General features: G+C 45.3%; 1 protein-coding gene across 5 annotated transcripts in view; it reads left to right on the plus strand.

Annotated features, from left to right (window-relative positions):
• LOC137380207 (copine-9-like) overlaps positions 1-27,226 on the plus strand; it is a 427,604-nt gene that overhangs the window by 381,791 nt on the left and 18,587 nt on the right. For all 5 annotated transcript variants that reach the window (XM_068052008.1, XM_068052004.1, XM_068052005.1 and 2 more), the window contains 3 exons: positions 7,427-7,554; positions 10,094-10,196; positions 15,257-15,314. In XM_068052008.1, the coding sequence (XP_067908109.1) occupies positions 7,427-7,554; positions 10,094-10,196; positions 15,257-15,314 (289 nt within the window). The remainder of the gene's footprint in view (positions 1-7,426; positions 7,555-10,093; positions 10,197-15,256; positions 15,315-27,226) is intronic.

Below are 27,226 nucleotides of genomic sequence, written 5' to 3' on the forward strand. Positions count from 1 at the left end.
TGTAAAGTCATATTCCTGAGATAAAAAGGCATTTTAAATCAGAGTACCACTTGGTTGCCCAGGAATAATAGGTCTATTTTGGTGAATTTGCATTATTTGTATTCCGCAAGTGTTCAGGTGTCATGCTTGAATTAGAATTCATACATAACATTGTACAACATTCTCAAATATACAGTATAGGAATAAGGACAGTCTTTATATTGGATCTGAAATTGTACTGGGACCTCCTCCTCTGCAGATACAGGGGTGGAAATTCATCTCAGGTGGTGGCCCAATATGGGTGATAACAGATCGGCCGCCTGTTATACATAATGCCTGATATTCAGTTCCATTGACTACATTAGTCATTATATAGGGATTATAGGGCTGTAGGAGATTATAGAGATAGGGAAGGGCATCATCATGGATCGACTTAAACACAAAAGTGAAAATATTGGATATAAGTACAGGGGAACCTGGAGCCAATGTATGTCAGTAAGAACAGAGATGGCGAGGCCTTGATGTGGGGTAGGATACAAGCAGTATATTGACAAGGGTATAGAGTTTGCAATAAGGGCCATGGACCTCTATCAAACCAATCTTCCATTGAGTATACTAGCATCAGGCTGGTGGTCTAAACATTCTATCACAGAGGACATCTGCGTGTACTTAAAAGGGTATTTTAATCACCAGAATTTGCAGACTATCATCACCCACCCTCAACCATGATTCTTGCCACTTTTGCAGAACCTAATCCTCTGAATTCATGTAAATGTATTGCTTGTGCAGAGGGGAGATCCATCTTTCCTTCTATTGCTTTTCACCCATTGCCATCTCTATTCTCCTCTGAGTCAGTAGAGACTTTGGGCAGAATTTTACCATCCCCGTGGTCGGGAGAATGGAGGCAGGAGGGCTGGTAAAATGACATGGGCCCGTGTCAGGTCAGCTCCCCTACATTGTCCTGCTGCTGACCAATTTTAGAGATGTGGGTGCAGGACATATCAGTGGCAGATACATTGGCAGTGGGCAAGAAATTAACTTTGTTAAACAGCCATTTGTCAGGTATTCGCCTTCCTTATCGTGATTTTACAAATGGCACGTAGGATGCCCAGGGGCTCAGAGTCTCATATCCTTCAAGGAGAAGAAATCTGAGCAGCAATTGAGTTGTGGAGGGAACTGGCAGCCATACTGTGAAGCTGTCTGCAGGCTGTGTCTTGAAGAAGCGCGCTATCAATTTTGGAGGCACTGCAGAGGGAGAGGCCAGAGTGAAGTGCAGTAAGTGGAAGGGTGTCTCCCAAGGTCCACAGTAGCCACTGGAGGCAGGACAAGATTCTTGAGAGGCTCATCACAGTGGAGGCTTCATCTGACACTGAGGTCAATGCTTTCAGTGTTTGACTCCTCCAGTGAGGAGGAGAGTGGCACAGAGAGGGGATGCAGCCACATGGAGCGCCTGTTCAGCGACCAGAGGAGGTCCAGCGGGTTGAGGAAACCATTGGCCTTGGCCGAGGAGGCATGGGAGCAAAAAGGCAGCATCATGGTCACAGAAGGCCCTACCAAGCTCAAAGTGTACCATCAGAAGTTCGCGTTCATGGAGATGTCCGACCCCACCAATGTCTACGACGATGGCATCTCTCCAGGCAGGTAGTGGCAGTGCTGTGCGATATGCTGGAGCAGGAGTCGATGCCATTAGGAAGTGGCAGACACCCAATGCCTGCAGCATTAAAGGTGATGTTCGCACTCAACAATTTTGCCTGTGGTTCGTTCCAGGGATCACCTGGTGAGCTATGTGGCATCTCTCAGTCAGCGGCCCGTCGCTGCACAAAGGAGGTCATGGATGCCATATACCGTTTGGCCGTCAAGTTCACAACCAATCAGGCCAGTCAGACCAAGAGGGCAGTTGACTTCTTGGCCATTGCTGTATTTTCCCAGATGCAGGGGATCATTGACTGTACTCATGTGGTCATCAAGGCTCCCTCAGACTAGTCAGGCACCTTTGTGAACAGGAAGGATTCCACTCTCTGAATGTTCAAGTTATCTGCGACCACTGTAAGTGGATCATGCAGGTGTGGGCGAGGTTTCCAGGAAGCTGCCATGACTCCTACATCCAATTGCCTCAGCTGTTCAAGCCAACTGAATGCCTTCATGGCTGGATACTGGGGGACAAGGGGTATCCACTGAAGACATGGTTTCTGATGCCTGTAGGCAACCGCAACACACAGGCAGAGGACATATACAACCGCTTCCATATGACTACAAAGGCCATTGGCCTTTTGAAGATGAGATATAGATGCCTCGATAGATCTGCAATACACACCCTCAAGGCTATCCTGCATCACTGTCGTCTGCTGCACGTTCACAACCTGGTGCTCCGGAGGAGAGTAGCGTTGGAGCCAAAGGAAGACACTGAACAAGCGGTATCCTCAGAGGACGAAAATGAACATGAGGGGCCTCAATGGGTGCCAGCTGATGAAGATGGTGCCACAGAGTCCAGGACATTGGGCAGTGACATGCGTGGCAGGGAGACTTGCAACTCTTCAATCGGCAGAAGCTTCACATGAGGTCGAGTGCAAGAGGCCACCAAACCAAGAAGTTCTCTCCCAGAGGTGGTCCTGCTGATCTTTCATAAGGGGCCCTTACCATCTCTCTGTACCAGTCAACACTATATGCCAAGGCCTTCTGCCAACACGGGCGCTCATGAGGCACTCACATTTACAGACCATCCATATATTTATTTCCACATCGGTCACTATCAACTGGAGCGTCAAACTAAATACCTGAGTCATTATACATTGCATATCCAGACCTTTAAAACATTAAAGAGTTCTGCATTTAACAAATAATTATCACCTATTGACACCCCAAGTGCTAGCTCATGCATTTATGCACTCGATTATGGTTACTTCTACTGGGTGCTCTGCCTGCGTCTGGAGTTGATGGGGGGACAGCCTACTGCCTTGCTTGCTCTGGTGCCTGAAATAGCTGTGGCCTGCGTCCTGTAGGTGCCTGAGACCTTCTGGGGCGTAGCACATTCAGGGCGACTAGTATCTGTGCAGGGACCGCCTCAGTCAACAGGCCAGCACGCAGCATTGGTGTCTCCATGAAAGAGGTTGAGGATCTGCCTCCAATGAATGAAGCGCCTTGAGAGAAGCTCCCATTGCCTGCCACTTCTCAGCACTTACAAACCCCACATGCACTCCCACAGTTGCCCAGAGTGGTTAAGCTCCTGGCAATGGAGAGATCTTGCCCACCCATCACACCATAAGAGGCCATGCTCTGGAGGTCCGTGCACACCCCCTGCATCCACCTGCTGCTATGCTCCATGTGTCTCTCTCCATGAAAGTCACCACTGTTTCAAAGGAGGATGCCATGGGCTCACATGCCACAGAAATTGCATAACGCATAGCATGGATAGATTCCTCTATCGTTTGTGCATGGGACTGCATTACCTCTGGAAACTCCGACAGATGTTGACACATTTTGGGCTGTTGCTGAAGCATCTGCCACTTTGCTGATGACACCCGTGTCTCACCATCTGCATGGAGCTGAGCATCACTGGCCCTCTCGTCACTCCTCCAAGGGAAAGTACACTCAGCGGTCAGTGCCTCCATTCCGTCCTCATGTGCGTCTGTGCAGTACTCACCAGATTGTGCCAGCCGTTTTACACATGCAACAAAACCCACCGACATGAGTGTATCTGCGCAGGTGGAGGGTGTGCTGGAATGAAGTGACACAGTATCTTGAGATGGCGGTGCATCCGTGAAAGGTGCACTTATAATGCATTGATGATCCCTGGCATTATCAGCACACTTTTCTTACAAGCACAGGCATATAGGGCTAGATTTTACCATAGGTAGATGGGACTTCGTCACCGACGTAAAAGTCTGTGGCGAACCCGCTTCTGCCTAGCTCGAGGATCTGAGCCGCATTTTACGGGTCCCTGGGCTTTAATTGTCCCAAGGCGGGACTTCCACCCGCCTGAGGGAGGAGGTCCCGCCTCAGTGACCCCCACCCCCCCCCCCCCACCGGCCAATCAGCAGGCCGGCAGCTCTTAGTCCCAGCAGCGCCACTGGGAGCGGTGGCCATTGCTGGGACTGTAGCTCAGCCAAAGCCATGGAGCCAGGACTTCAGGTAAGTTGGGCTTGCCTCGCTGGTGGAGGGGGGGGGTGATAATCGGTCATGGCGGTGAGGCAAGAGTAGTCATTTGGGGGGAGGGGGTTGCGACTTGGGTCCTGGGGGTGGGACCTGCTGGGGCAGCATAAACTTCAGCCCATAGGGTGTGACTCCTGTCTCATGGACCATCTGTAATGGCCACTCTGAGGCACTGTAAATGTGCAGCACCATGCCACTGGGATGGCATGGTGAGGCAGCCATTCAGCCTTAGATATGCAGCATTCACCCATCACTGACCATGGGGTTTGGGTGCATGTGAACTGGGCGTGTCAATGTGGTCGTTGGTGCCTGGTGTTGCCCATGCATGGGTCTACCACATGGCCTCCCTCTTTATGGCACCTTTTAATTTATGCTGGGCTTCCAGTTTGCAATTCTGGCCATCACCAGGTCATGAAATTCCTTCCTGCACTGGATCCAGGTACTTGCAGCCACCTCTCGGATGCTCACTATCTGTGCCACCTCCAGCCATATCTTCTTCGTTAGGGTTGTTATCCTCCTCCTCCTGTCTGCTGGAAACAGGACATCTCTGCTTTGCCTTACTGCCTGAAGGAGCACTTCCAGGGAGGCGGCACTGAATCATGGAGCGACCCTTCCTTGTACTAAAGCCATTCCTCTGCTCCTCCATTGATATGAACCCCCTCCTTTGTAGCCTGTGTCTGCAGCCTGCCTGAATGCTGTACATATGCCTTCAAAAATGGCACCTCACAATGAGCTGCCAGCACGATAACCCGTCCACCACCCTTAATTGGCCGGCTCCCCCGCCTGCTGGCCTCTCATTGGCTCTTGCTCGTAAAATTGCTCCGGCAATCCCGCCGCACACCCGTGCATTCCACTGACCCGAACATCCCCCCAACGTCGGGTCATCCGGCTGATCAGTAAAATTCAGGCCTTTAACTCACACTACAGTTGGTGACATAGCTCTGCATTCTGTTATTTCCTACCACTGGAAGAGGGAGAGGGACCAATGCAGTAGCTTAGCAATGGCAACAGACATCAGCAGCTGAATTGGAGTGGTCGGAGAAAGAGTGGACTAGGATTGCAGCAAAGACACACATTCCGAGATGGGCAAGTCAGAAAGGGGAGCAAGGTTACCGAGAACAAAAATGTTTACTTGCATGCAAGTGACTTGTTTCAAAACAAATAAAGCTGTATTACAGACAAAATGATTGGTTTAAGTGTTCAGGGAAATGCAAACAGAATCCTTTATGCTCAAGCACGTTGTGTGAAAGTTGGTTTTAGTACATTTTAATTAGCTGATTGTGAATTGTATCATAATAAACACGACATAGTTTAAATGTAACTGGCACATTTCCAGAATCTTGCATGGTTTTAGAATCTAGTAACATAATGATCACAAAGTTGTAGATTCTATTACGGTGGTTATTACGGTGTGGTCCGCAGTCTTGTCCAAAATGCATGTCGCTGACCTGCAATGCCACAGCCGACGCCATACTAGAGAACAGGCCAGAACGTTCAACCCCACCACTCATGTGATGAGCGACAATAATGCGGTTTTATAAGTGTCACGCACACTGGAAGTGCAATGATTCAACAAACATGGACTAACTTTGAAGAGTTATGAAAAACTGGCTACGACTTTAAAAAATGAACCTTTATTTTAATAAGTGAGCAATGGTCTAAAATGGCCACTGAAGAAAAAAGGGATAGGCCTTTTGTGTATTCAAACTGTCTGACAAAGACAAAGGACAAATCTTCAAAGCTACAAGGTGTCAAATGAACCCATCCTACACCTATCCTAAAATATTCCAGAATTAAATGACTTCTTCTGAAACAAAGAAGGTGTGTAGTAGTCACATCCTGGGACATTGTGCGATCACCATGGGGAAGAAACCAGAGCATCTCCTAACAGAGGTGAGAGATAACAGCTTTACCTTAAAAAAAGACAGCCACAGAGAGAGAGAGAGGAAAGCAACATCCTCACAGCTTGTGTTCTAGCCAAGCCAGAAAAAAACATGTGTCCTGCTGCAGAATCCATCATCTACATTATACAGCAAGGAAAGTTAAAAGTAACCCATTGCCTTCAACTGAATCTTCAATCAAGAGAGAAAAGTACATTTATCTCAGGCCTGCATCCGTTGAAAACTTGATTTCCAAGAGAATTCAACAGGTTTATTGTAACCTCCCCGCTGCCCCCCGCCCCCCAACTAAAAGTCATCTTCCTTTTTCTCTTCTCTATCTGTCTCTTTTGTGTGTGTGTGTGTGTGTGTGTGTGTGTGTGTGTGCGTACGCGCGCGCGAATGCATGAGTGGATGTGGTTGCAACAATTTTGGGATAAGGTGTTTTGATCAATAAGCAATTGACTTTCTGTTTTTAAAACCTACAGGAAAACCTATCACTGTCTGCTTATTTGAAAAATAAAACACCAAGGGGCTAAACTCTAATACAAATATACTTTCTGCAGTCAGGTGGGGAGATGAACAATGGGAAGCATTTATGTTGTACCACGTGGTCGTGACATAAGCAACATTTATGTTACTGTTACAACATACAACTGCGAGATCAGATTTTTAAAACCTGTGGAGCTGAAAACAAAGAAGAGCCGCCTGAATGTGGAAACAGATGTGAGACTGAAGTTCTCCAGCTTGGAACCAGACATCATCACATTGGGGTCTCATCAATAGCAGCACCATTCTTCTCATTAATTCTGATGAGTTTCTTTGCAATGACAAGCAAAAGCAGGTGGGGTAGGACCGCAGCATCTTTTGCTCCGCCTAAGTAGTCCGTGGACAAAAATGTTTGAGAACCAGTGCCCTAGTACATGGAGCTATCATATTGTTCTAGGAGCCAGCGCACATTTCACCCACAAGATTTTAGAGTGCAGGGCACAGACTATTCACAGGGTTCCAGAATTTTAAAAACACATGAGGCTTTAGAATCCAGACATTTAGTAACCATGGGGTCCAAGAATCACTATGTTCTAGGGGATTTTCCTGAGCTTTCTCTTAGGCACACTGGTTCACCTGGATGCATTAAAAATTGGAAAATAGGTGGTCAGATTGCATGCCTGTAAAGGAACCTGCCCAATTTTCCTCCACATGTTCACACTGATCTGATTTTCCAGCCTTCACCTCCCCAGTCAATCCAGGGCACCGAAGCATGGTTCCAGGATTGTGCAACCAAACATACACAGCGCCCACTATATTCTAAAATCCAACACAATACTGATAAACTCACAGACATGTTCAGTGTTCAGGTGCTCTCTATTAGGATTCTTACAATTATTTATTGGTTGACGTCCTGTCCTGTCTCCCTACAGAATGCAGATCCAGAGAATCCAAACTGCAACGGAATTGATGGGGTGTTGGAGGGATATTACCAGAGCCTGCGCAGAGTACAACTTTATGGACCGACCAACTTTGCACCAGTCATCAATCAGGTTGCCAGGTAGGGATGGAAACCCAATGTTCTGATCATAATATACTCCATGGGCTGGATTTTAAGAGCTCAGAAATTGGCGGCTCATTTAAATGGCCGGGGCGACCCACTACCCACCCACGTTCCCCCCCCCCCCCCAATCACGTGGAGGGGGCGGGCTGTCAGTCGCCGGCAATGGCGTCAGCTGCCTGTGCGCAGGCACTGGCGCCATTTTTCAAAGGCAGCCAGCCCTGCAGGTGCATTTAAATTTTTAAAGAAGTCACCCCCCCAAAGTTAAATAAGTTAATTTATAACGCCCCTTTCCCACCCAATAACAATTGCAGTAACTATTTTCCCTTCCGCACACCCCAAAACACACTTACCTTTTACATTTGACCTTCCCCCCTCAAAACTGCACAAAGTTTAATGGTCAACCCTTCCCACCATCCCCTACATGCATTACATTTATTTGGCTCCATTCCTGCCCCACCCCCCCCCCCCCCACTGATAATCGTACCTCTCCCCCCCCCACACCCTCCCCACCAGTGTGGCGCCACGTTTCCCCGGACAGGGATTTGAAGGTGCAGGAGTGCCGGCTGCCACACTGAAGATCGCGGCGGGCCCTCAATATCGTCTATTTAAATGTATTCATATTATTAATTTGAATATTTAAATTGAGGTCCCATCACCCAGCGGCAGAGGGGGCCACCATGGAGCCTCACCGCCGCGGAGAGGGTCATGCCAGGCCCTCATGGCGCCGAGGTCCATGGTGGGTCTCATCCAGAGCCATCTTCAAGCGCCCCCCCCCACCCCCACGGAACCCAACGCCAGGAGGACAAGACCCAGCCCCATGTGTTTACATTACTGAAATTAGCTTTTTTACCCTTTCTGGCACAAAAAACAGGGGCTCAATTAGATCGGCAACGAGCTTCAAAAACGGCATGGTACACGCACCCGTTGACATAGAGGGAGCGGGCACTCCATGCCCGCCAACGGCACCACTTTTAAAGGGCTTCAGGCCCTTCCACATCATTTCAATATTAGAAGTGAAAGGGGAAAGTTAAACATAAAAATTTATTCACAGTTACAATCCCCTCTCTCATCCCTTCAATGCCTAATCACTTTATTAATTGCCCTTCCCCCCCCCAAAAAGATTTCTCTCCATCCCAAACATCCCCCTCGAACTTCATTAACTGTGACCCTCAACTGCCTCCCACCATCCCTTAACCAGCAGCAAGAGTTTTCCCCGCTCCTCCCAGCCTCCCTGAAAACTTCACTCCTCCCCCCTCCCCACCAGTGTTCCGCTTCGAATCTCCGAATGGAGATCCGAAGGTGCGGGAGTTCCGGCAACCAGCTGGAATATTGTAGTGGGATGGCCGTCGCGATGAGGTAAGTTTTTATTCATTCATTACCATTTATTTAAATATTTAAATTAAGTTTATGTCGCCAAGCAGCGAGGGGGCCGCCACGAGGCCACACCGCCGCTGGTAATATGGGGCGGGGCTTTCCTGGCATCGAGGCCTGTGGTGGGCCTCTCCCGGAGTTATTTTCTGCCCCCCCCCCCCACCACCACGACCCCCACGTCGGGGGGCTGGTAAAATCCAGCCCCCGGACTCTCCAAATGCCAAATAAAACTCCAGCTGTTAGTCATCAGTGTGTTTTCATTTATCTAGAAAGCCAAAATGAACATCACAGACTTTATTCAGCCACAAAGCTTTTGGAGGCTGCAAAGTTGGTAAATTGTTCTTGGTGCATTATAAATGACTTACTCAAGAATCTTGTGCAACTGGGAGAAAGTACTGATGTTGTGCTTTCTTTCTCTCCTACTTTGATTGCTGTCAAAGTGATGCTGGACACTTCCCTAGAGCAGAGCCAAAAGGAAAGTCCATTTTACAAATGCACAAAATGAAAACAAACATATTTGTAACTAATGATGTTGGTACTTCCCCAGCAGTAACACTAACTTAGAGAACATGAAGTCTCAAATCATTGCTGATTGGAGGTTATGTAACAACTTCAAGTGCATCAGTCTTGTGCACAGCTACTGCGTGCCATGTTTGGGGTGCCTTTTACCCTGCACACTTGTTAGAATGTTGCTGCTCTGCTTCCTGATCATTCTGGGTGATAGTAGTTGGCAGTAGTTACCCAGTTTCCACCAGAGCAGTCAGTCACCCAGTTTCCACCAGAGCAGTCAGTCCTGGCATTGCTGCAATCAGCAGTCATCCCACTCACCTCCCACAGTGCTGTGCCGTGCCCCTTCAGGTCACCTTTCCTCAAGGTGCTCAGGCATGTATGACACCACCTCTGACTGAATAATCCATGCTATGGTGAATTATGATCTCCTAACCTAATGCTTTTCATAAGAAAACCAAGAAGGTACTTGTGAGCCCTTCCCTTTACTGTTATTGTCTTGTTGTTTGTAAGGCTCCACCCACAGCCTATCAGCTCTCTGATGTTCCTGGAGCCATAATCTATACAATACGTCAATAGAGATAAATGCTCGGATTGTGACTGTTGGCAAAATGGTCGTAAGTAGCCCTGCTCTAACCCACGTGCATTTATATTGTAGGTGTGCAGCACTAGTGACTGATGGCTCTCAGTATTTTGTGCTGTTGATTATCACAGATGGGGTGATCTCAGACATGGTACAGACTAAAGAAGCCATTGTTAATGTGAGTAATAATTACTAGGAAAATAGAAATAAATATAATTGATAAGTGGCTGGAGTATATAAAATTTTAGAACTGAAATGTAATCAGCAGTCATTCGTTGTCTTCATCTGCAAGACAGCACCTGCATGGTTGGAGAAGCTGTCAGACAAAGGAGATGTTGAATGGAGGCCCCCCATCTACCTGATCAGGGGAACATAAAAGATCCCATGGGAATATTCAAAGAAAAGCATGGTGTTCTCCCAGTTTTGAGGCCAACACTTATCCTTCAACCAGTATCACCTAAAACAGTTTACCTGGTCATTTGTCTCATTACTGTTTGTGGAACCTTGCTGTGTACAGATTAGCTGACATATTTACCTACCTAACAGCAATAATTATACTTCAACAGTTATTCATTGACTTTAAAATGTTTCAGGACATTGTGTCTCACCCATTATGTCGGATGCTAGGTGCCCATTTTGCATCTGAAAAATGGGTGTAGCACCATCAAACCTCTAGGCCTGAGTCTATGAATGCAAGACCCATGAACTATTAACTAAAAGACCTGAGTTTGAATCCAATTTCAACTAACTGAGGAGATGTTCCATTCCAGGCCTAGCTGAGTGTTCTGGCCTTCCCTTCTGGGAGATTGGAATGTTAATTTGACAGCTACAGGTCAATCAGTGTTAGAGAAAGGTGTTCGAGAAAACTTAAAGGGGAAGGAGGTCTGTGTCAATACTAAAGTGTGGCTCAGTCTGGGAGTGCCGATGATGGATGCCGTGGACTGTTCCATCTTCAATCAAAGAAGATAGGAGGGAGGAAGAAAAATCATTAAGAGTTAATGAGATTCATTACTAATACCAAAGAAACACCAGAGAATATGTAAATTGCTATTGTGCCACATCTGCTGCTGAGTCACATGAGAGCATAAGGCCTGCGATAATCCTCTATATCCCTGTGTACAAAGTTGAGGGTGCCCTTCACCCTGCGCACTAACCAAGAAGGCACAATGAGCAGTGAAAAGAAGGAAAGTATTGCACTGATGCAGCACCTTAACAAGGTGTCCGTCTACAAAGATCACTAAAATGTAGTGTCATTTACAAAAATAATCAAAAAGGTTAATGGAATATTATCAAGAGAGCCAGAATACTAAGGGAAGGAAGTTTAAGGTACATTTGGAGCACTATGTACAGTTTTGGGCACCATACCTTCGAAAGGATAGTTTGATCTTGGAAGGAATGCAGTGCAGATTTACCAGCATGTCACCAGGGCTCCAAGGTTTAAGTTATGAGAAGAGATTACATAAACTAGGTTTGTTTATAGAATATAGAACACCTGGAATATAGAAAGTGAAGGGATGATTTGATTGAAGTTGTTTTAGGATTTTGGAAGGAATTGATGGGGTAGGTAGAAAGAAACATTTTCCAGATGGGGAAGACTAGGACAAGGAGATGTAAGCTTAAAATCAAAGCCAGGCCATTCAGCAGAGAAGTTAGGAAAATTCTTCAAGCAAAGGGTAGTAGAAGTGTGGAACTCTCTCCAACAAAAGGCAGTAGATACCAGTTCAATTAATAATAATAATTTTAAATCTGAGATCAAAAGAATTTAGCTAGCCAAGGATATTAAAGGATATGTAGTCAAGGCGGCAAATGGAGTCAGGACACAGAGTAACACTTGAGGGACCGAATGGCCTACTCCTGCTCCTGTATTCCTCACAGAAACATCTCCAATGACTTCACAAGTAATGAATTGCTTTGACATGCAGTGAGCATTGTTATATTGTCTACTGAAGTTTAGGATTTTTCCCAGATGATTCTCCTCTCAATGTCACACTTCCTCTCCAGGACAATTTCCCTCTTACCCATTTCTGAGTGTTTCCGGCATTTTCTGGTTTGGTTTCAGATGTGCAGTAGCTACATTTTTATCTGTGACTACATGATAGCACTCTCACCTCTGAATCAGAAGGTCATGGGTTCAAATCCCAAACCTGAGATCTGAGCACATAATATAGACCAGCACTCCCGGTACCAGTACTGAGGAAGTGCTGCACTGTTGGAAGTGATGTCTTTCAGATGAGATGTTAAGCCAAGGCCCCACCTGCCCTCTGAGGTGGGTGTAAAAGATCCCACAGCACTATTTAAAGAAGAGTAGGGGAGCTCTCCCCAGTGTCCGCGCCAGTATTTATGCCTCAAGCAACTGTGTAGGTGTTCTTCTTCACAGATAATTAAGCATTTGGATTAGTGCAATGGAGTATTTTGTATTCATTCAAGGACACTAAGGTGTTCTATAAAATTCTTAGGGTTGGATTTTGTGGAGGAGACAGGATTCCTGGCGCCAGGCCAAAAAGATGGGGGGGGGGGGGGTGGGGGGGGAAACCCCGCCTTGGCCTTTTCACATGCACCTCTGGAGCAGTCCTCCATTGTTCTGGAGGCGAGGTTTCCAGCACTGTGGTTAGCACCGCAGCCTCACAGCTCCAGCGACCCGGGTTCAATTCTGGGTACTGCCTGTGTGCAGTTTGCAAGTTCTCCCTGTGACCGCGTGGGTTTTCTCCGGGTGCTCCGGTTTCCTCCCACAAGCCAAAAGACTTGCAGGTTGGTAGGTAAATTGGCCATTATAAATTGCCCCTAGTGTAGGTAGGTGGTAGGGAAATATAGGGACAGGTGGGGATGTGGTAGGAATATGGGATTAGTGTAGGATTAGTGTATATGGGTGGTTGATGGTTGGCACAGACTCGGTGGGCCGAAGGGCCTGTTTCAGTGCTGTATCTCTAAACTAAACTAAACTAAACACTGGGATCCCCATCCCTTTAAAGATGAGGATCCTGCCTCCAAGAGCTGCTGGCCTATCACAGAGTCAGCAACTCAGCAGTATCGGCACGCCACCAGGTACAGTGGTCACTGCCGGTACTGCAGAGGCGTTGGACCCAGGCCCAGCACTGGAAATCCGGACCTCAGGTAAGTGAGGCAGTGTACGTCAGGGCCAGGCCGGAAGGCCCCTGTGAGGGGGTTGGGGGGGAGGTGTCATAAAGTCCAGAGGGAGGGGGGATACTGGGAGGTGCATTGTTTCCTGGCTGGGGCCCTCTGTGGGAAACCGATTGCCCACAGAGGAGGGACCCCCCCCCCTCCCCAAGTCTGCAGGGAGGACTTCTCGTTTTACAAGGTGCCCTCCCCACATGGTGGAGCCTTCACCCCTTCCCCCATCACCCCCCCCCCCCCCACCCCCTCCACGGCACCCTGGCTGGTGGTTAAATCTCAGCAGCGGGGAAGAGACGCGTAAGTGGCCATTAATAGGCAACCTCAGGGTCTCAATTGGCCTCTGGGTGGGAAGGCTGTCATCGGCCGATCTGTCCCCGGGCAAAATCACTTGGCAACAGGGTGGCAAAAGGCCACCTGACGACTCCCTGCCACCCAGTGCGATTCTCCATGCCCCCCTGCCTCCAGCCCATAAAATCCAGCCCATAATCTTTTTTGCATTGGTAAAGACAAATGTTACGCATTTAATTTTCCTTACACAGCATGCACAGTAAATGTGAAGCTGCCTTTAATGCTTGGATAGCCCTTCTGCGCACCCTACCACCTGATCCCCCTTGCCCCTTACTATTAACAAAAAAGTAAAAATAAACACTGCCAGCTACATATTCCTTTTTGTGACAGTGATAAATATGGAAACAGAAAATACTTTACCTAATTGGATTTAAAAGAAAAAAGATTGTGAAGGAGAAGTTTCTTTGGGACAGATGAAAATAAAGTCCCCAGCAGGAATGGGACAGGTTTGCACCAACTGCCTGTTAATTTCAGTAGAGAGTAAAATCAAACGGAATGTAAAACGGAGTTTCAACCCAAACAAGCCATGATCTTGCCGTTAGGTTAAAATCAGATTTTAATCCACATAGGTGATTTCATTTTCACATAATCGCCCCTGTGTCTCCAGATCCATTCCCACATTGGCTTAACCCTCATAATTGGGGAGCAATGGTCAGTTTGATCACCAACTGCTTCCAGTTCTTTATTTTGGGGCAAGGTAGGTTTATGCAGGCAGCTTAAATAATAAATTGCACAAGCTGGAATCTGATTGACAGGTGCAGATGGCTTATATATAGATTAAGAGATATCTTGGAGTGTGATTTGCAGCCTAGGCTTCATTTGAGGGATTCAGATGGTTTAACTATAGAATATAGTGAGTTACAGGTTGGATTCTTACACTATGATTATTGTCCTGGAAAAGTTGGCTATTTTGTTAATGTGGTAACGTGGAAATCATGGCTGGCAGTAATCTGTGTTGAGTCTCTTTTTTGCCACCATCGACTGTCACGCAGATGCAGATAGCCATTGTGCTGCACATCTTCGATGTATGGTAATGGCTAGCTAAAGAATGGGCGATCGTGTGGGAATCACTGCAGGTTTTTAAGTGATAATTCATCATTGATTATTGAGAAATAAGAAAATCCAATATATTTTATCGAAAGAATCATGAAAACATCATGAAATGATGATTAATGCAAAATAAGTCACTGAGGGACATTGAGCCAGCAATAAGCCAAAGGGACAAGTCTTTTTTAATTCATTCCTGGGATGTGGGCATCGCTGGCAAGGCTAGCATTTATTACCCATCCCTAGATGAGAAGGTGGTACTGGCCCTTGTTCTTGAAGTGGAGTGGTTTGATAAAACTGAGTCAACCACATTTGCGGGAACTGGAGTCACATATAGACCAGAGCAGGTAAAGAAACAGGTTTTCTTCCTCAAAGGACATTAGTGAACCAGTTGATTTTTATGGCAATCCAGCAGCTTCATGGTCACTTTTACTGATATCAGCATTTTTATTTCCATATTTTTTAAATTTGGATTCAAATTTTCAAACTGTCATCGTGGAATTTGAACCCACCTTCCCTGGATTAATAGTCAAGGTTTCTGGAACATACCCACCCGACCCATAATTTAAAACTGTTTTAGCATAAACATTAACATAAAAAAATCAAGTTTAAAAGATGAATTAGCTTCCTCACCTAGCAGTAGTTTTGTATGAGAAAGCTGTGTAAGATTGGATCAATTATACTGCTTCAACTTCTACTTTCTTTAAACAGGCCTCGATCCTTCCAATGTCAATAATTATCGTTGGAGTAGGACCTGCAGAGTTTGATGGTGGGTATTCTTTCAATATTGCTAGTGTTGGGAATCACTGCAGAAAATGTCCCAGGATCGCTTGTTATTGGATAGATTCAAATCTGTACATAAGAAATCAAATCCACTGAACTCTCGACCATTGTGTTTGGCAGAGGTTTCGTGAGACCTTTCCAGGGGCATTATGGTATATTATAACATACCGCCATATTGAAGTTTTCCATCAGGGTCTTAAGATGCTGGGAGGCATCCATCCATCAGGAATCCTTTGAAAGAAAAGTCTCATAGATTTGCTTTAATAGAAAAAGCCTCACCAATCAAGCTGTTTTTACGGAGTGTTTCTCACCATTCACTCTCCAGTAAAGGGCCTCCTTATCCAGACTGTGGAAGTGAAATTCAATGTTGGCAGGTGTGCAAAGCAGGCAGGAGCTGATTAGATGGCTAACTTTCCATTCTCTACTTCAATGGAGTGAAATTCAGGCCTGATGTATAATGAGCGACCAATCCACTACTGCCCATTTTGTGTCCCCATCAAATATGAATTTCACCTCCAGTATCACCTCTTTTATCAAGGATGTTTCACTCCTTTTCAAGAGGGTATCTCACCACTGGTGGCTTCTTTATTTAACAGGGTCTCACCATTAGCCTGCCTGTTAAAATTCTCGCAATTGCAATAAAATATTCTGATTCATTTACTTTTTTTTGCTGTTTCTGTTTTTAATGTATGTGTTTTTCATTTTCCCAATTCTCTCCCCTCCTATTCTTGAAGGCTCTGCCTTAATGTGATATACTGGTAATGTGATATACAGGTAACGTGGTATACTGGTAATGTGGTATACAGGTTTAAGGACACCCAGCAACCTTGCCCAAGTGGTCATCCTTGATTGATGCTGGACAGTCAGTGTTGACAGACTACTTGACCTTGGGGGACACTATAATTGAAGCCAATACTATTTTCATTCAATATGTGTTGTTCCAGCAAAGACATTCCCCCCTCTCTAACTCAGGGGATGCCAAGACCAGTTGTAGCACCCGACTACCGCCCTGAAATCGGCTAACAGAGTTGACGAGGATTGAATCTCAGACTTGATTGAAATTAATGGCTCAGTATCATGGCATGTGGGGTATTTACCTACAGCAAGCCCATGAATATGTTTTGTTATCCTACAAGTGTCAGTTCGGCTCAGTAGTAACATTCCTGCCTCTGAGAGGAGGTTGTGAGTTCACTTGTAATCCAGCATGTAGTCTAGCTGACATTTTAGTGCAATACAGAGGGAGTGCTACATTGTCAGAGTGCCATGGATAATTCTCATCTGAGATCACATTAGATGGCACTGGGCAAGGTTTATGCTATGCCCACCAGATGGCTCCAGCGAGAGGCCCCTACCATTTTCATCATTGGACTTTTTCTACATATGTTAAATGAGCTGCTAGCATGCAAGCAATTTCCCCCCCTAATTTTTTTTGTTGTGCATGGCCTCTTCATTACAGTGAGCAGTGCCTTTAATTTGTTTTTGCCTGGCCACGCATGGGCAGTATCTTAAAGGGGATGACTTGCGCACGACCTGTGCTGTACAGCCCCACACATGTGCAGCTTAGCAGGAACATTGTGTACAAGCCCATTCGGAATTGAAGTGGGATACAGAGAATCCAACAGCTCCTCCACAGAACCAGCCTTAAGACTAGGGCGCAAACGTGGCGGGGGAGTATTCCGAGGGGTGGCTACTGAGTGGTCACCAGTGAGCCTGAAGATTTTTGTGGGACTAGGTGAAGAATTCAAGCTAAACCTGGCTCCATAAAACTATGTGTAAAAAATTTTAAGGGTCTGTTTTCTGAGCGGCCTCCAGAGGTCCCTTTAAGGACTATTGGTTAGACTATTTAGCACCCAGTGCCCATTGGTACATAAAAACAGCACTGATGCCCTACAACTGGAATAAGACCCTGATTGAAATATTTAAATAAGGTTCCCTCCTGTTTCAGGCAGGAACACTATCACATTTTGAGTCTTTTTTGAACATTGCGGTTGAGATCAGGAACTCACCAATGTGGGCCATTGCAGATACAAACCTATATTTTACAATATAGTGGGGAAATTCATTTAGGCTCAAACATGCTATTCATAACACCTTCCTTACCAGAAATCAGAATACAGTTTCATTGTTAGATTGCCTTATGATATCATTCTAATATTCAGTAGTAAGAAAACATAAACCCAGAAATTGCTGTTTAGGAATTAACCATTTGGACTCTTAAAACATTCATGTGACATTATAAAAACATAAGGAATAGAAGCAGAAGTAGACCATTGGGCCCTTCAAGCCTGCTTCGTCATTCAAGAAGATCATAGCTGATCTTCTACCTCAACTCCACTTTCCCGCCCTCTCCCTTAGTATCCAAAAACATCAATCTCTGTCTTGAATATACTCAAGCACTCAGCATCCACAGCTCTCTGGAGTAGAGAATTCCAAAGATTTACAACACTTCGAGTGAAGACATTTTTCCTCATCTCAGTCCTAAATGGCCGACCCTTTATGCTGATACTGTGAACCCTAGTTTTAGACTACACAGCCAGGGGAAACATCCTCCAAGCATGGACCCTGTCAAAGACTTAACGTTATATGTTTCAATGAGATCATGTCTCATTCTTCTAAATTCTAGGGAATATAAGCCTAGCCTACTCAATCTCTCCTCATAGGACAATCCCCTCATCCCAGGAATCAGTCTAGTAAACCTTCATTGCACTCCCTCTAAGGCAATTATATCCTTTGTTAGGTAAGGAGACAAAACTGTATACAGTACTCCAGGTGTGGTCTCAGTAACACTTCTTTACCCCAATCCCTTTGTAATAAAGGCTAACATGCCATTTGCCTTCCTAATTGCTTGCTGTACCTGCATGTTAACTTTTTGTGATTCATGTACAGAGACACCCTGCTCCCCCTGAATATCAACATTTCCCAATCTCATCTTTTAATCAATATTCTGCTTTCCTATTTTCCTATTAAAGTGGATAACTTCACATTTGTCCATATTATATTCCATCTGCAGTATTCCTGCGACTCGCTGAACCTCTCTATTTCCCTTTGCAGCCTCTTTGCATCCTCCTCACAGCTTACATTCCCACCAAGTTTTGTAAACTTGGATACATTCCCCTCATCTGAGTCATTGATACAGATTGTAAATAGCTGAGACCCAAGCACTTGCAGTACTCCACTAGTTTCAGGCTGACAATCCAAAAAAGACCTATTTATTCATACCCTTAACCAATTTTCGATCCTCCTAATAACATTACTCCCAATCCAATGAGCCCTAATTTTGTATAATAACCTCTTGTGTGGCACCTTATTGAATGCTTTTTGAAAATCCATATACACAAGATCCCCCTTATCTACCCTGCTAGTTATAACCTTAAAAAACTCAATAGATTTGGTAAACATGAAATACCTTTCATAAATCTGTGTTGATTCTCCCCAATAATATTATGATTTTCTAAGTTTTTAATGAAGCTTTAACATATTTGTAATAGTAGCTGTGGCATGAATCAATGATGGTGGGATGGGACCAAAGGCAATGGAAGCCATTGCTTCAAACATGTGAGAATTTCATTTTAAATATTGTTATGGCACGACCACGCAGGGCAAAGCCCCCCATTCGAAATATATGATTCTGATTACAGTGGGAGCAACGCACTGTCAATTCAGTCCTGCCGCCCCACAGGTTGAATAACATATATCTTTAAGCTTTCCAAATCAAAGAAAGCAGCAGCCGAACTGAACAATCTAGTAACCCCTGAATGAGGCGAACCAAATCAGGTATCTTTAGATATCAACAAATTAACTGTTTATTAAAAACAACTAAAATCTTAAGCACTACAAAGATAAACCAATATCTAAAGACCTTAGAACTGGCTTGACTTTTCAGAATTCTGAGAGGGAATAATAAATAGAGTTTAAATAGACTGAAGGAGAACTCTCCTCTTTCCTTCACATGCCAGAACAGTCTGTGTCTCAACTGTCTCTGAACAAACAGTTTTCAAAGTCAAACGGCAACATTGTATGTCCTGTTCTCCCTCTCTGTATGGCTATATCCAGGGCAACCAAGATGCACTTTCCGGTAACTTCTGAAGCTGGCTGCCTTAAAGAAGTATTGATCTCTTACAGTCTTAAAGGCACACTGCATATTTCCCAAAGAAAAAAAAAGGATCGTGACAATATTAATTTGGGGGCATAGCCATCCTGCATGCCATTTCTGGCCACTTGGGCATGCAGGATGTCTGATGTAATTTACATTTGTGAAACAAATGATGAGGGTTGCTAGGCAATAATAACTATATAGAAGATTTCGAAATAATGTTAAAATAAATACATTTCAGCTATTTTTTTTTCTGCTGGCACAAAGGCCAGTGGTCGTAAACTACTTTATCGCCAAGCACCATCACTGGTATCAGTGGGTTTTCCAATAGGAATTCGTCTATCTGAGGTGTTTTGAAGAAGAGGAGAACCAATGGAGGATGCCAGGCTGCATGACAGATGCTTTATCCAACACACACACAGCTGCAGACAGAGGTGGTCAGACCTCACTTTGGCAGATGGTCGGAGATGGCGAAGGCTTCACTTCCCTTAAGGAAGCTGAGACAGCAGATCCAGTGGCACCAGTAGGACATGTCAATGTCTAATGCAATTTTGGATTGTTCGTCAGAGGTCCCCCAATCAGAGAAGGTCATGCTTTCGGTGAAAGAAGGTATGGCAGGTGATCAGCAGGCAATGTGGCCTGATGCAGAACTTGGGATGTTGTCCTGAGAAGAAACATGAGGAACTGTCTTTTCACAGTCTTGGCCAGCAAAGAGGCAGGTGCAGAGCAGCTCCATCTGTTGGAAGGACACCCAAAGCTACTTTGCAGCATAGCATTGAAACATACAGTGACAGTCAGCTGTGGCTTGAAACTTAGCTCAAACACCTTGCCTATGGAGGTGATGCTGTGAAGTTTGACAGAGACCCACTGTCCTCACAATCCCATCCATTTCAGCAGCCATTTAACAGCAGGTTGGAATCTAGGCTTTTCCATCCCTTCCTGGCAGTCTCATGTCTGCACATTAGGTTTCCTTAACCTTTTTTGCCTGTCTTTTCTTAATCCCCTGTCATTTCAGCCTTGAAAATGGGTTAAGATACCTTTTGAGGTGCACCACAAAGACTCTTAAAATTTTTGTTTAATTGTTACCCATTTAAATTTTGTTTATAACCATTGTTCTGCTCCTGCCACTAGTGTGCTCCTATCTGTACGGAAGTTATGATAAGCTAACTATAGACAATCCAGTACAAACATTACCCTGCCATTTAAATTTGCCTAAAACTCATCCTTGGTCATTTAGCTGTAAATAGTGCCAAAGTAGAAAATTTTGGCTTACATTTCTAGTTAGAAATCCTTGATCTGTTCTTTCTGGTGGCCATGTTTAACCACAAACTTTCTGTTATTGTTTGGATTTTAGCAGAGTTTGTTAACATCTCTGCTTATCATTTTCAGCCATTCTTAAGCCAGCCACAACTTCAGGGCCTCCCCTGTTCTCGCTTAGGATTCTTTCCTCCTTCATCTTTTGCTTCCATCTTCGCAGCTCTTACCTTCATTCTTCACGTCCGTTTCTTTGACATTGCATCAATTTGTTACTGTCACTGCACTTCTTCTTACTCTTATTCTAATGCTCTACATTTGTCTCTTTATCTTCCTAATCTTCTTAATCTCCTTCTTATCCTTTCTACCCTATAGTATCCTTTCTATAACTCTCTCTTTCCTGCCCATTAATATCTTCTGTTTTACCACTAATTTGCCTCGCTGCTATTATTCTATGCAAATTTCCCAACTTCCTGTGCATTATTGCCTATGCAACTCCTCACGATGATTTCTCCATTTAGTTTGCAACTGGGGAAGAATATAAATATGCCAGCTCTGTTGACTCTTTACATCAGTAAGGGAAAGCAGTCTGTCTTTGAAGTTCATTGATGGCCTGGAAGCAAACCCGCTGTGCAGAGTGTTTCTCTCCCCTCAGAGCAGCTGGTAGCTCTCGATCAAATAACAAAAATTTTTAGATGGTTTGATTAGATTTCTTGGCTCCCAGCCTGGGGCTACTGGACCCTTTTGGCGGGAGCTGTCGCATGAGAATGGAGCAGCAAGCTGCTATTTTTTTGCTTGTCTATTTTGTGTGACTGTTTTGGCAAGAGGGTAGACAGTTTGGCTGCCTTCCAGCCACACTATCTTGTACATTCACAGGTATGATTGACAACTGATACAGGACACCGATTCATCTACAACCTTGGAAGAGTAACCTATCTCTGCTTTCCAGTCAATCTGCTGTTGCTGTCCTGTCTGTACACAGTTGGTGGGGGGGGGGGGGGGGGGGGGTGGAGGTGCTATGGGGCTTTCTGCACAAAAGAAATGTTTGCTTCTTACAAATACAGATGTGAGTTATTGACAAGCAGCTGATAAAAACATGTGTTCTAGAAAATAGAAACACTCACTGTTTGTTGGTTATGGTGTTAAAAATACTGCAGGCCTCGATTCAGAATGAAACTTCTATGTTCCTCTGAATTACCAACCATTTTCGGATGATTAAGAGGATAAAAGGATGCTGTCACAACAAAAATTGTACTTCCAATCTCCTCCTTAAAAAAACAGCTGTTGCCTTTAAGGCACATTTAAGAAGGCATGGTTTAGCTGTCCATGCCATTCCCCACCATTGCTACCCCAAACCCTGCTGAGATAATGACTATCAGAGGTGATTGGGCTGTTGCAAGGTATACCTTAGGCAGATAACACACTGGAGAGGTAGGCTTGGGTCGGGTGGGCTGTTAAAATGTTAAAAATTTCACGTCTGTACCAAATTCAGCCATTTCCAGTATTAACGGAGGCAGGATGAGGAGCCGATTGCCAATTCACTCTCAGGAGGAGAATCAGTCAGTGAAACCTTTTAAGTAGGCTGAGTGGCTCCATTTTAACAAGATTCCTATATTTAACTACTGCGGGTCAGGCTCTCAGCACTTGGGAAAACCAATAAGTAAAAGGAGGTAAGGAGGGCTAGATCCTTTTAGTAAGGTAAGTCCTTTTACACTACTGCTTGAAGTCCAAGAGGAGCAGGAGTGTTTTTTCCAGGCCCAACAAGCTAGTTCTAAACTCCACCCCCTCAGCCTGCGGTCAACACCGACCCATCTATGCGATCTCCCCACTGCGATCTCTCCACTCCCCACCACCATCTCTCTGCTCCCTACCATGATTTCCCTGCTCTCCATTACAATCTCGCCGCTCCCCGCTCCTATGATCTTTCCACTCCCTCCCCAGGATCTATCCCCTCCCTCCAAGATCACTGCAGTCTGACACAATCTCTGTGGTCCCCCACCCTCACGATCTCTCCACTCCCCTGCAACCTCACCATTCCCCTATCCGCATGATCTTTCCCCACCCACCACCACAAGATCTGCCTGCTCTGTGGCTGAGACCTTGCACCACCTGTTAATCAGGCTGGCTGTCAGGTGGGAAACCTGGAGAAACAAATTAAAATATATCCCAGAATTAAAAGTCCATGACAATCATGGAAACCCATACAACCAGATTTCCCAACCATAACTCCTCTCTCTGAATTCGTGCTTCAGTAAATATTGGGGCTGCAGTGTTGGGAGGTTTAATACCTTATCTGCGCTGATTTAGCTGAACTCTGTTACATTGGTAGAGACACTATAACTAACAGTGGCTTCAGGAGTTAAATCCACCAGAGTTCCCTATCATGTTTGTCGTCTAGTGACCCTTCCTGGAAATGGGTGTATGTATGGACATCAGGTAACAACAGGATTAAGCTCAGCTGCAACCAAATAATGTACTGGCACTTACTGTCAAAAGATGGCACATGATTAGTTTCAACTTGAATAAGGTATCTTAGGACACCTGACATAATAGAACCATATCCTCGCAAGGGGGGGGGGGGGCAGGGAGAACAAAAAAAAAACAGGTATTCACAAAATAAGAATATGAGGAGAAACAGAAAACTGTTAAATTTGATCTTTTTCTTTTTAATTGTTTTATTTTAAGAGGAGAAATTCGCTCCGAAACCTGGTTTCACCAGTCTCTGTTGTCGAACACCTGTCACTGTAAAACTTGGCCAAGAGCTAAAATTCTATTAAGATGAGAAGGGGCAGGGTCTCAGACCTTAGTACGACTAACCATCCAGTATGAATTACTTTCATTTGCTGCACATCTCTGATCCTCATCACCTCTATGCTTGTAATCTGCTGCTGCTGTGCTGATGATCTCTGATGAGCCTATTTGCTGGTTTGTGAGTGCACAGTTTCACACAGAATATCCAAATTTGCTGCCCGAAGGAAATATCATAATGTGACAGAAGAATTAGGAGGGAACCAAATTAACTAGCTCATAGATGCCCCAGAGCCAACTTCCTGGATGGTTTCCACATGCACCAGCTGTGGGTTTGTCATACTCCCAAAAGGCCCTCAGCCCAGGGTCGTGTCACTGAGTAACTCTAATTGATGTTTACGTTGTCATCTGTTTCTCTTAGTCGATATGGAATTTATTCTCCAATAGCATTGCCATACTTGATGCTGATTTTAATAGCTGTGTCGTAAATCCAGTACTAACATTTTAACTCCAGTTAAAAAGCTTTTTGTTTAATTCATTCATAAGATGTGGATGTCATTGGTAAGGCCAGCATTTATTGCCCATCCCTAATCGCCCTTGAGAAGGTGGTAGTGAGCTGCCTTCTTGAATACAACTGAGTGGCTTGCTAGGCCATTTCAGAGGGCAGTTGAGAATCAACTGCATTGCTGTGGGTCTGGAGTCACATCGAGACCAGACTGGATAAGGATAGCAGATTTCTTTCCTTGAAAGAAATAGTGAACCAGATGGGTTTTTAAAACAACCTGGTTGTTTGATGGTCACCATTATTAATGCTAGCTTTTTATTTAATTGAATGTTAATCCCCCAGCTGCAGTGGTGGGATTTGAACTTATGACTCCAGCCCTCTAAATTATTAACCTAGTGACATAACCACTATGCTACTGTTCCCTGCTATTAAGTCACCCAGATAAGAGTAAGCTTACTGGTGGATACATTTTTTCGAACTGGTAGTTGATGTTTCTGACATGGCCATATATATCTTATATATATCATATATATATAAATCATGTATATCTTTCAAAACATCTTCCTGCAATTTATCTAATTTCACTCAGCCTTCCTCTCTTGAAAGTGGCAATTATGAAGGATTTTGTTCAGGTAAATAGGGCTCCTGTTTGCTGACAATGCTGCATTAACATCCCACACAGAAGAGTGTCTGCGGAGACTCATCGACAGGATTGCGGCTGCCTGCAACGAATTTGGCCGAACCATCCGCCTCAAGAAAACGAACATCATGCTACAGGACGTCAGAAATGCTCCATCCATCAATATCGGCGACCACATTCTGGAAGTGGTTCAAGAGTTCACCTACCTAGGCTCAACTATCACCAGTAACCTGTCTCTCGATGCAGAAATCAACAAGCGCATGGGAAAGGCGTCTGCTGCTATGTCCAGACTGGCCAAGACAGTGTGAGAAAATGGCATACTGACACGGAACACAAAAGTCCGAGTGTATCAAGCCTGTGTCCTCAGTACCTTGCTCTATGGGAGCGAGGCCTGGACAGCGTATGTCAGCCAAGAGCGACATCTCAATTCATTCTATCTTCGCTGCCTCCAGAGAATCCTTGGCATCAGGTGGCAGGACCGTATCTCCAACACAGAAGTCCTCGAGGCAGCCAACATCCCCAGCTTATACACCCTACTGAGCCAGTGGCGCTTGAGATGGCTTGGCCATGTGAGCTGCATGGAAGATGGCAGGATCCCCAAGGACACATTGTACAGCGAGCTCGTCACTGGTATCAGACCCACTGGCCATCCATGTCTCCGCTTTAAAGACGTCTGCAAACGCGACATGAAGCACTGTGACATTGATCACAAGTCTTGGGAGCCAGTTGCCAGTGATCGCCAGAGCTGGCGGACAGCCATAAAGGCGGGGCTAAAGAGTGGCGAGTTGAAGAGTCTTAGCAGTTGGCAGGAAAAAAGACAGAAGCGCAAGGAGAGAGCCAACTGTGCAACAGCCCCGACAACCAATTTTATCTGCAGCACCTGTGGAAGAGTCTGTCACTCCAGAATTGGCCTTTTTAGCCACTCCAGGCACTGCTTCACAAACCACTGACCACCTCCAGGCGCTTACCCATTGTCTCTCGAGACAAGGAGGCGAAAGAAGAAGAAGAAATAGAGGAAAACTATTTTCATTGGATGGTAATCAGTAATGAGAGGACATAAATGTAAGGTCACCAATAAAAGCATGAAGCAAGAGGTTAGGAGGATTCTTTTAGTAAGGAGGGTTGACCAGACATGCAATGTGGACATGGAAACTGTGGCGGAAGCAAAGTTCACTAATGGCTTTCAAAAGGAAAGTGGAGAAATATTTGAAAAAAATGTAAAAGATGTGAACAGAGGACAGGGGAATGGGACTAAATGAATAACTCTTTTAGTAAACGGGCAGGCTGAATAGTCTCTATCCTGTAAAATTCTATGATTTTATTCTATACAAGTTGGGATACAATTCCATGAACTGCTCCCCTACCTCACAATGTGCTTTTTTCACTTGTGAGTCTAGACCAGGGGCTTGTGCAAGCTACTGGTAGTTTGCTGTCAGTTTTTCAGTAGCTCGCATAAAGGTTTGAAAAATTGCACTTGAAACGTTTTCTTTGAAAAAAGAAAGAAAATCTACACATGAGCAAATGTAGACTTATCAGTTGTGTATTACAATGTACCCCTCTGTATAATAGATATTATTTGATGTGTCTCTGCTCTTTGCACCTGGCCTGGACACTCTCCTCGTGCCACTTGTTTTGATTCTAATTGGCTCCCACTGAGCACCACCCCAACTGCCCTACTCTCTCCAACCAATCAGGGCAGACCTTACATCCGCTGGTGTCACGGCTGACCAATTAGCCACATTGTTTCTTAGCAAGGCCCAGGTGAGCGCGTCCTTGGATAACGGTCTGGTCCTTGAGGGAGCAGCCGGACCAAGTGAAAGGAGTAGCTAGCTAACTTTTTTTTATTTATTCATTCACGGGATGTGGGCGTCGCTGGCCAGGCCAGCATTTACTGCCCATCCGTAATTGCCCTTGAGAAGGTGGTGGTGAGCTGCCATCTTGAATCGCTGCAGTCCATGCGGGGTAGGTACACTAACAGTGCTGTTAGGAAGGGAGTTCCAGGATTTTGACCCAGTGACAGTGAAGGAACGGCGATATAGTTCCAAGTCAGGATGGTGTGTGACTTGGAGGGGAACTTGCAAGTGGTGGTGTTCCCATGTATTTGCTGCCCTTCTCCTTCTAGTTGGTAGAGGTCGCGGGTTTGCAAGGTGCTGTCTAAGGAGCCTTGGTGCATTGCTGCAGTGCATCTTGTAGATGGTACACACTGCTGCCACTGTGCGTCGGTGGTGGAGGGAGTGAATGTTTGTAGATGGGGTGCCAATCAAACGGGCTGCTTTGTCCTGGATGGTGTCGAGCTTCTTGAGTGTTGCTGGAGCTGCACCCATCCAGGCAAGTGGAGAGTATTCCATCACACTCCTGACTTGTGCCTTGTAGATTGTGGACAGGCTTTGGGGAGTCAGGAGGTGAGTTACTCGCCTCAGGATTCCTAGCCTCTGACCTGCTCTTGTAGCCACGGTATTTATATGGCTGCTCCAGTTCAGTTTTCGGTCAATGGTAGCCCCTAGGATGTTGATAGTGGGGGATTCAGCGATGGTAATGTCGTTGAATGTCATGGGGAGATGGTTAGATTCTGTCTTGTTGGAGATGGTCATTGCCTGGCACTTGTGTGGCACCAATGTTACTTGCCACTTATCAGCCCAAGCCTGGATATTGTCCAGG

Source organism: Heterodontus francisci, chromosome 19 (assembly GCF_036365525.1).
Source record: "Heterodontus francisci isolate sHetFra1 chromosome 19, sHetFra1.hap1, whole genome shotgun sequence".
Taxonomy (NCBI): domain Eukaryota; kingdom Metazoa; phylum Chordata; class Chondrichthyes; order Heterodontiformes; family Heterodontidae; genus Heterodontus; species Heterodontus francisci.